Below are 10,346 nucleotides of genomic sequence, written 5' to 3'. Positions count from 1 at the left end.
ACAGTTTCTAATGTAATAGCTTCAAATGTGTACAGTTTGCTTTTTATTTTATTTAATATTCTCATTTACATGTGCAATAAAAAAAAAAACATTTTTTTTTTTAATATATTTGTGAACAGGTGTACAGTGAGTAATGAAAATGTGAGTGTGAGTCAGCCTTAAATTACATTTAGATAAAACCTATATAAAATACATTAGATGATACTGAAGGAAATGTTTACTGAAAGAGTTCATTACTGTAGCTTGGACTTTACAGTGTTTATCTCATATGATCTAGATAAGAGCTTTCTCCATACCATGTTTGGTCTTGTCTTGACAGCATTAGGTATTGCATAGTATGAGCACAGGTCAAAGCAACTGTGTGCATTGCATAATGATAACACCTGTGCCAGGGCAAATTAAATAAAACCTGGTTGTTTATCAGCAGCAGGTAAGGCTGGCACGCAACGGAAATGAGAACAGGACTTAACACAATGGGGTGTCACGCCTTTCTTTTACCAAATTTCTGCTATTTAAGATTGCACGTGTTTGCATCAACTGTTTCACGTGAACTTCATTTAAAGGAACAGTTTAGCACTTTTGCAGTACTGTCTTTTAACATTGATTTGGGGTTAAAATTGTAACCATATTGGAGTATTTATCTTGGCCGTCAGAGCTATATTACAGTTTTGAGAAATGAAGTACACAATAAATAATCTCGACATGTTTTGCAAAATCATATAATAATAATAATAATAATAATAATAATAATTGTGAAAAACAGCAATAAAATAAATGCGGTAGTAAAATGCGTGTAGTTAAAGCAACTATACATCCCAAACTGCACCAGCCCCATTTACCTTACAGTTTATACAAACGAGTCAGGTGCCACAGAAACTCTTGATAGAGCTAACGTAACACACATCAAATAATAAAGACGACAGAAAACAAGTCCCACGGGTCGACGGTTACCACTGCTGGCTGGATTCCTCAATCTCCGCCTCCGCGTCACATGTTTGGAGAACAGTACTGATACAGATACAAGAGACTTTAAATAGTTTCAGCGTAACCTGTGAAAACCAGAACAAGACCTAGAGCTGCAACAGCGCCTCAAACAAATCGAAATGAACTTCCTGCCAACTCTTTCAACGGAGACATGGACTCTGCTTGCCTTATTCTTTACGCTATTGTTTGTGTGAGTATTCTGCTTTATATATATTTACATTATTATTATTATTATTATTATTATTATTATTATTATAATCAAACGGTTATTATACGTCTTGGTTGAGCATTAGGTTAGATAGATAGATACACACACACATACAAAATGTGAAACTGTATTATAGCAATTATAATGAACTAATGAATTGACCGTCTGTATAAACATACATTTAAAAAAAAAAAACATTTTATTCACACACACACGTGAAATATGTCAAACATATTATCATGTTTGAAAACTAGGCATATTTGTTTTATGTTATTATTATTATTATTATTATTATTATTATTATTATTTATTTATTTATTTATTTATTTATTTATTTATTTCTTAGCAGACGGCCTTATCCAGGGCGACTTACAGTCGTAAACAAAAATACATTTCAAGAATCACAGTACAAGTAATAATACAATTAAGAGCAAGATAAAAAAAATACAATGACTTTATGTTCCCCAAAGTGCTGTTTGGTGACATGGAGGAATGGCCCCAACATTCTTCAATAGGGCAGGCGGTTTGAGATTTAAAACTTTGATCTCTTTTTCTGACAGGTATGGGATTTGGCCATATGGATTTTTTAAAAAGCTTGGGATTCCTGGACCTAGACCCTTGCCCTTCGTAGGGACATTTTTGGAATACAGGAAGGTGAGTAGTAGAACTGGAGCAAATGAAATTCTTTAAATTGTTGCAATATTGTTTCAAGAGAAATCCAGGTAAAACATATGCACGAAAAATTGTAACCAGACCAGCGAGCTCAAAAATGTGGATTTTCAAATTGAAAAAAAAAAAAAAAAAATTACAAAAATTAAAAAGCTGCTGTAAGATTTTTGTACTTTTTTATTTTTAATGTGACAAAAGACTACATCGTGACCTTATAACAGAGTTCAAATAGGCACCAGGGTGATTAATCAGTCAATGGATGTTTATTTGAGACTTTCAAAATAAAAGCTATGGCAATCGATAATTGATTCATTGATGCATTTCTAGTTTATGCGATCAATGATTCCTTTAATAAAAGATGTGGACGGAACTAAGAATGGATGTATACCCTTCATTCCCACAATGACCACATGACGAGTGTTCCTACAACATACCCCAAACGTGCTTAAAAATTAACTAAATGCTTAGAAGAGTTTGCAATCAAGTATTTCAACAGTTTTAAGCTGTACACTGACTTTTTGGGTGCCTTTTAGGGTTTTCATGGATTTGATATGGCCTGTTTTAAGAAGTATGGCCGAATGTGGGGGTAAGTGTGTGTTAATAACGATCACTGAACATTTGTGACTGCTTAAAGGAGTGCTAACCGATGATATACAAATGTATTGTCCTATTACTTCATTTTCAAGTTAGACAGGTGAATCGACAGGTGGCTTATTCAAGGTTCCTCTCCCATTCCATTAATTCCTTTAAAAAAGAAAAGAAGTACTCACCTGAAGAGCCCTAAGCAGCGTTGCCAGTCATAACAAATTTAAAAGGAATTAGAAACGCCAAAAAGAAACCAGTAAAATTCTTGACAATGTGTTTTGTAACTTTCTCCTTGTAAAAAAAAAAAAAAAAAAAAAAAAACTTTGCACAATGTCTTCACAAAGCCTTTTTTTTGGTGTGTATTTCTATGTACATTTTCATGAATCACAAAATGATCAGGCATTGGGAATCCTACTTTGTCATATTTCCTTCACTGGGTTCAAGAATTAAGCTAGCAATACGCCATTTTATTAGATTTTTTTATTGTTTACTGTATTGAAGTGACTGGCCCCTGTTAATGTTATTGAGGCTATCCGCTGTGCGATTAGATACACGCTATCAGTGTGACTATCAAACTATCCAGCCTCAGATTTTTCTTTTGTGGTTATTGGAGAAGAAAATAACAATTCTGTCTCTCATTTAATTTATTAATGACCCTTTAACTTTTTTTAATGGTTTCCAGAATTACTAAACATAGCCCTTTTGTAACAACGCAGCTGCTCCTTGAGGAAGCCAGGGCCGTGAGCCAAAAAAATCTATTTCTCACAGTCCAAAAACAAAGAAAACTGTTCTTTAAGCCACTCTTAAGCTGCACTGACTTTTTGTTGACAGTACTGTTCTGAAATAAACATTTGATATCATGCATCTGTAGGGGATGCATAAGAGTGTGGAACTTTAGAAGGCCTAGTTTGACACTGAAAAGTTGCACAACTGGCTGCCCCATTTTGTTCTGTTTTTTTTTTTTTTTCCTTTAGGATTTATGATGGAAGGCTGCCAATTTTGGCTGTGATGGACACAGCAATGATAAAAACAGTCCTAGTAAAAGAGTGCTACAGCCTCTTCACTAACCGACGGGTATGTCAATTATTCTTGCTTCTCTAAAACACCAGAAAGTCTACCTGAAATGATATCAAAATATAATGGAGAGGGACAAAGGAGCCAAACAGGCACCCACAATTTATTTACAATATTTACCAAATTGTTGTTCCACAAATAATTAGAGGTAGCCACAGCTAGGGTGGGTACCAGCAATGGTAACTCTGAGAGTGGGGTAAGACAGGAAGACTACGTGACCATACCAGCAATGGTGTAAGCTTGAGTGTAAACAAAAATACATTTACAGAACACAATGGGGAAAACACTGCTTAAAATGAAATTTGCCTATAATTGGCCAAGCGTTGCTCCCACTAGAAAAGGGAGGTCCTACTGCGGGAACCTTCGGCTCTGCCACACCGTATACTGTTGTAGGATGTTAAAATCCCCTTAACTAAATGCTATTCTAAGATGGTTGACTTGTACTCAGTGAAGTCACCAAAAAAAAGATTTGTAAAAATAATGGGGTCTCCAAGGCCATCGTTCCTGGCTCATCAGGTGTGTGTCAGAGGATCACTTTGATAGCAAGACGCTCCGCCGGTCAGGGATCCACAGCCGGGTCAGTCCCCGGCTGCCATTCCCTGTTAACAAACACAGCCAGCCAGCCAGCAGCCATCTCCGGCAGAGCGACAGGCTCTTTCCTGCAGACTCGTGATAGCACCCGAGAAGCCCAGGAGCATTGTGGTGACATTCAAATTGGACATTTCAAATAATGGAGAATGAACTAGCCGCAAGTGAGTGGAAGTAGTCTGTTTTGTGCTTCCATGGTATGTTTTCATCAATACACCAACACTTTTTTTTAAGAATTTCGGCTTGAACGGGGAACTCTATGATGCCCTGTCCATTGTGGAAGATGAGGAATGGAAAAGAATCCGCAGTGTGCTCTCGCCCTCCTTCACCAGCGGAAGACTTAAAGAGGTGAAAACCTGTTTTCTCTTCAAGAGCAGTGGTCCTTGGAATGAATTAGTGGCTTGAATTAAATCCTGGTCTCTCTCTTTGGGCTTGTTTTTCAGATCTTCCCCATAGTCAAGCAATATGCAGACACTTTGCTGCGAAATGTTCAGAAGGCGGCAGATGCCAAAGAGACTGTTCAAATGAAAGAGTGAGTGGAGGGAATTCAGTAGAAGAAACAAAAAGCACTTGGAACAGTATGAAACTAGCAAGTAAAAACCTGGTTGCTGGAACTCAGATTACTGTATATATGTACATATTATAATTTTTTTGTGATTTGATTTTTAACTTTTTTTTACAAAAGTACAATATATTTGTCATATTATGTATGCAAATGTATATTGATATGAAAAAATAATATTTCATATTATCAGAACACCATAAGAGCTTTCTTAATAAATATAAGCAAACTTAATTTCTCTCTTCTTTCACAGGATGTTTGGCGCATACAGTATGGACGTTGTTGCTAGCACCTCCTTCAGTGTAAACATTGACTCTCTCAACAGCCCTAAAGATCCCTTTGTGACCAACATCAAGAAAATGATGAAATTCAACTTCCTTAACCCATTTTTGTTACTGTTAGGTAAGTTAAATTAAAAAAAATAAAATAAATAAAATGGTATAGTAGCATTCCTAACAAATGATGAGCCATTCTTTGCATATGATAGCTTGGCATTAAAATGTGTCAAATGCATTATTTTTTAAACAGCATGGTTTGGTGGGGTAGGGGGACTAAGATGATTGTGAGAAATGCAGCGATCAAACATGAGCTGGGGGATAGAGGCCAAATTAAGTTAAATGTTAGTAAGCAAATGAAACTGTCTATTACTGACAAGTATTACAGTCTGTTTATATCTTCCCTTTTTTCAGTTCTTTTTCCTTTTTTAATGCCGGTGCTTGAGAAATTCCACGTTTCAATATTTCCAACATCGGTTCTAGATTTTTTTTATGGATCTATTCGGAAAATCAAGTCTGACCGGAAGAAAAATGACCATATTGTAAGTATAAAATTCCCATTCACCTGGTATTTGTATAGACCACAGTTCTGGGCACTGTAATCTGGTAAACTTTGGAGAACGTCTTTGAATGAAGCTGCATTTTCTAGTATTCTTATTATTGTGTAGCTGTATAATTTTGACTAAAAAGCTGGTGGGAACAAGAAAAGGATGCATCAGAGTAAAGGGGGAAGCTTGTACAAAAACAGTGGAGTTTGCTGACCATCAATTAAAACTTTGAAAGCATAATCCAAAAACGTACAGCCCTTAAGACCAATGACTTGCGATAAATGTAAGCGGTTTTAATGTCATCCTGGACTATTAATCTTTTTTTTTAATCGCAGGTGTATTTTACACCCCAGACTATCTTTGCAGCAGAGTCTGCAGTTTTATTATGTGGAGCTGGGACAGAGTTCTGATCCTAATCACTTTTGTTCTATTCTCACAGGCAGGTAACAGAGTAGATTTCTTGCAGCTGATGGTAGATTCTCAGATTCCTGATAAAAGTGCTCAATCCAAACCAGATGAACAGCCTTCCAAAGGTACAAATACCACCTTACTGCAGGACTAAATTAGCATGCTGTGAACAGTGTGCCCGATGCCAGGCCTATTAGCAGGGCTTGAGGTATATCCATACATGCTAACGAAAGCAGAGTGCTGAATTTTGGCTCTGGCACAGAACAAGGCATGGGGAGCACAATTCAATGACAAAATGTCCCTAGGGTGCATATAACATTGTTAATTAACTCTGAGCAGTTATATACTAGGTGTTTGAGACCTTGGCTCATTCAATCAGGGTTGCAATGTTGAATTCTCATAGTTATTTACCCATGGTATTAGGGTGTCATTGTGCTCCTCAAGGCTTATTCTGCACCACTACCAAAATTCCAAAATTGGGTATACCTCCAATACACTCACTAGCATCCTACATTCGGGTTTGTTGTAAAACAATATTTTGTCAAAATAAAAAGCAGGGTAAACTTTTTGTGCAATTATATAACAAATTAGAATACTCTTCTTTCATTATGTGTTAATAGTCTGCCACTTTAAAATTGTATGCAGTCTGCAGTCCATAGATAAGGTGTTGACAGGTGTTTCAATAGTTTAAAGACTGATGGATTATTCTCATTCCCCCTGCACTACAGGTCTGACAGACCATGAGATCCTGTCTCAGGCTATGCTCTTCATTTTCGCTGGCTATGAAACCACTAGCACCACTCTCTCCTTCTTGATATATAACCTGGCAACCAACCCCAAGGCAATGACGAAGCTGCAGGAGGAGATAGATCGAGTCCTTCCAGACAAGGTGAGGGTCCGACATTCTACACATACTGTCAAAGCTGCTTCAAACAACACCGTGGTTCTCAAGCCAAAAAGAAAACTACTCACTGATGTACTTTCTTTATAAAGGTGGGCTGAGGGAACGCCAAACAGCAGGTACTGTTATCAGTGCAACTGAAAGGCTGATTTGGAGAGATCCTGCAGGGTCTAAATAACGTCCTAGCCAAGTTTCATTACATACACAACTGGATCAGCAGTTCTCTACAGTCTATATACAGATACTTGCAGCTGTATGCATGGTGGAGGATATTACCTGCATTTATGATAAATATTGTTTATTGTGAGTCTTATCCACTAGGAAAACTTAAGTTTCCTGCAACTTATACAGTGTAAGAATCAAGTGGCACCGAAATTGCTTTGGGTTTGTTTAGTTTTATGAGTTAAGGGTGAGGTTTGTTGGGCTTTAAAATTCCTTGTATGATTCCCCAGGCTCCTGTGACCTATGAATCACTGGCGGCGATGGAGTACCTGGACATGGCATTGAATGAGTCCCTGAGACTGTACCCTGCAGCACCACGGCTTGAGAGGGTGAGCAAGAAGACCGTAGAGATCAGTGGGGTTACCATCCCCAAGGGGACTGTTGTTATGATACCCACCTATGCCCTGCACCGCGACGCAGAACACTGGCCGGACCCTGAAGTCTTTGATCCTGAAAGGTAAAGTTCTATGCAATCTTGATTTTGACTATTTATTTATTGTACAATGATGTCACTATATGAGTAAATACAGTACTATTTGGAGTGTGATCAGCAGGTTAAAGGAAAACAAATGTATGTAATCGAAATGCTGTTGGTTTATTAGAACGTTTTATTTATTTATTTTATTTTTTGGTATATTTTTGCAGGTTCAGCAAAGACAAGACAGAAAGCATGGACCAGTATGCCTTCCTACCATTCGGAGCTGGTCCTCGTAATTGCATTGGAATGAGATTTGCTGTCATCCTCGTGAAAGTGGCGATTGTTACCGTGCTTCAGAACTTCTGCTTTCTTCCCTGCAAGGAGACCCAGGTAAGACTTGCACAGTGAATCCCTTGATTTGAATGTTTCTATTAATGGGAAAGCCCTAGACTGTGCACTTATATATTATGTCACCTAACTGTCTGTTTACTCTGATCATTAGATCCCCCCTGAGCTGGATATCCAAGGACTGCTCCAGACGAAAAAACCCATTGAGCTGAAGGTCGTCTCCCGGGCTCCTACTAACAACGAAGAATGAATACGAAAGTGAAATTCACACAACATGTTTTAACAACGAAGTTACACCGCAACCATTAAGCTCACCCTAATTATCAAAGCTGCTTCTGCAATAAAAAATACCAAAAGCAAAAATAATACAAATAATAAGCATACTAAGTGGTGTCACACTCTTTGAGTTAAAACAGTAAATGAAAAACATTTCAATAACTCTCGCATAAATTGTTGTTTTTTTTGGTATTTTGCAATGATAAAATAAATCAATAAAGATATTTTAAATATTGGAAATATTCTGTGTTTTCAAATCTCTTAAATATTATATATTATGCTCATATATATATATATATATATATATATATATATATATATATATATATATATAATGTCAAGGCATTCTACATTCTAGGTTAGGAGAAACATGAGAAATCCATATTAAATTATTAAGGCGAAGGCTGGCAAATGGGAAAAAAACTGACAGTGGGATTGCAACATTCCAGTTAAAAAGAGCTGGTTCAAGAGCTCAATTGAAACATACCAATTTATACCACAAAGTTTCAAAAGGCTTTTTCAACTTCAACATATCAGCAGGGGTTCGGTCTAATCTAGACCATGTAGCAGCAAGTTTAACTGTGGGGTTTTCTACCTTTTGAAGGGACAGTATTTCTATCTATTAAGATACTCAATAGTTTAAATAGGTAAGATGTTCATAAAACATATTCATATGCCATTTTTAGTTTATATTTGAAAAATTGAGGTTTAAAACATGATATAAATAACTAGTGTTGTAATTGGTTTTGCAAACAATAAGTACTGCAGCTCATGCTGTGCCTTAATTATTTCGTTTTAGATTTGTGTATTGCAGGGAAAATTTCAGTCATGAGGGGCAAGATAGATAGATGGCTGGTGGTGACTGCCTCTGTACCCAAGACAGCCAAATTAGTAAAAATGATGAGGCTATGTACCCCATCCTTGAGGAAAGACTTGCTGCAAATCTGCGCAAAACTTCCCTGAAAGTAATTGGAGAGGATTGGTCACTTCAGAAGAATGTACACACATCACAGTGCTATTCACCCTATTGAGTGTTTCTGTTCAATGCAGAACAATCACAGTAACTAACACAGCAGTACTGGGTACAGAATGCTACTGTTCATTCATGTACGTTGCACTAATGATTCTTCATTTAAACCACCAATGCCACATAGAGGAGACACTACCCAAGTGTGCACTAAATGGCACTGCTCGGGGTTTGGGGTGCACAGGGAATTGCCTTCAGTACTACTGAGTATATGTAACCTGTATAGAACATTGTTTACTGCTTACCTCCAAACATAAGTAGTATGTGTACTATTAGTACTAATGAGCCTCACTACATCCAAGGATGTCCCTGACAACATTTCAAATCACAGGCAAACGTTCTTTTCTCCATGAAGCTGGCTTTAATGACTTCAGAAAATACACATTCAATCATTAAATAACAACAAAGGCACACACAGCTGGAACTTAATTTAGACGCTACTCCATTTGGGTATGCACAAAAAATGGCAAAAATGTATTTTTTCTGGAGAACACAAAGATAATTCAAATTGACAAAAAAAATTAAAGGTAGTTAGTTGACAAGACAAAATAAAATGCTCATAAATAAAAACGTGTTATATGGGTGAATAAATATACCGTACATTGTAAACCATGATTGAATTGTGTCAATATTAGTTTATGTTGTTAATATACTGACACCTAGTGGACATATTGCCCCTCTGTCAGCTCTGTGTTTTAAAAAATCTCGAATCTGCCATGGCCCTGTCTGCCCAATCCGGGTACTGTACGCTGTCTGTGAATGTTAATTATCCGCACCGCCAATGTTTACAAACAGAGACTCCTGGTGAATACTTCTTAAATACTCGCTCAACAACGATCTCAAATACATCGATTCCCTACTTGTAAATTCCGGCCGCCAGATTTTCCAGATCTCTTGTACCTTGCATGTTTATAAACATTGAATATTGGGGACTGGTTGCAGAGGCCCTGACGTCACCATTACATTTTTTTTTATTTAGTTATCTCTGCTGAAAACCATGTAAAAATGCTTTTAGATTACTAAAAAAAAAAAAAAAAAAAAAAAAAAAAAAAACCTTAACAAAATGTGGCAATTCGGAGTTTGCGCTGCATTATGCGCCAGTCTTTACTGCTGTAAAACAGTATATTATATATATATATATATATATATATATATATATATATATATATATATATATATATGCTTTATTTTGGCCCGAAGTCGATGCCACATGTAACGCACGTGCTGTTCGGTTCCTGGAAATGCATTGAATT

The 10,346-nt window shown here is 36.8% G+C and overlaps 1 protein-coding gene across 1 annotated transcript; it reads left to right on the top strand.

Annotated features, from left to right (window-relative positions):
* Positions 1-1,019: 1,019 nt before the first annotated feature.
* On the top strand, positions 1,020-8,306 carry LOC117418522 (cytochrome P450 3A27-like). Its single transcript, XM_034031665.3, has 13 exons — positions 1,020-1,174; positions 1,753-1,846; positions 2,395-2,447; positions 3,421-3,520; positions 4,343-4,456; positions 4,552-4,640; positions 4,924-5,072; positions 5,360-5,487; positions 5,933-6,026; positions 6,630-6,790; positions 7,255-7,481; positions 7,670-7,832; positions 7,945-8,306. The coding sequence occupies exons 1-13, from the start codon at positions 1,104-1,106 to the stop codon at positions 8,038-8,040; spliced, it is 1,539 nt and encodes a 512-aa protein (XP_033887556.1). The 5' UTR covers positions 1,020-1,103; the 3' UTR covers positions 8,041-8,306.
* The last annotated feature ends 2,040 nt before the right edge of the window (positions 8,307-10,346 follow it).

The sequence above is a fragment of the Acipenser ruthenus genome, chromosome 13 (assembly GCF_902713425.1).
Source record: "Acipenser ruthenus chromosome 13, fAciRut3.2 maternal haplotype, whole genome shotgun sequence".
In the NCBI taxonomy this organism is placed as follows: domain Eukaryota; kingdom Metazoa; phylum Chordata; class Actinopteri; order Acipenseriformes; family Acipenseridae; genus Acipenser; species Acipenser ruthenus.
Note: the sequence above shows the minus strand (reverse complement) of the source record. Positions and strands in the feature narration are given on the sequence as shown.

What these genes read in the sequence shown, in the direction of transcription:
- LOC117418522 (XM_034031665.3), top strand. Translation starts at nt 1,104, where the DNA reads ATGAACTTCCTGCCAACTCTTTCAACGGAGACATGGACTCTGCTTGCC. An exon ending in GGAAGAAAAATGACCATATT is followed by an intron (nt 5,488 to 5,932) that starts GTAAGTATAAAA and finishes CTATTCTCACAG; the next exon opens with GCAGGTAACAGAGTAGATTT. An exon ending in GAAGTCTTTGATCCTGAAAG is followed by an intron (nt 7,482 to 7,669) that starts GTAAAGTTCTAT and finishes ATATTTTTGCAG; the next exon opens with GTTCAGCAAAGACAAGACAG.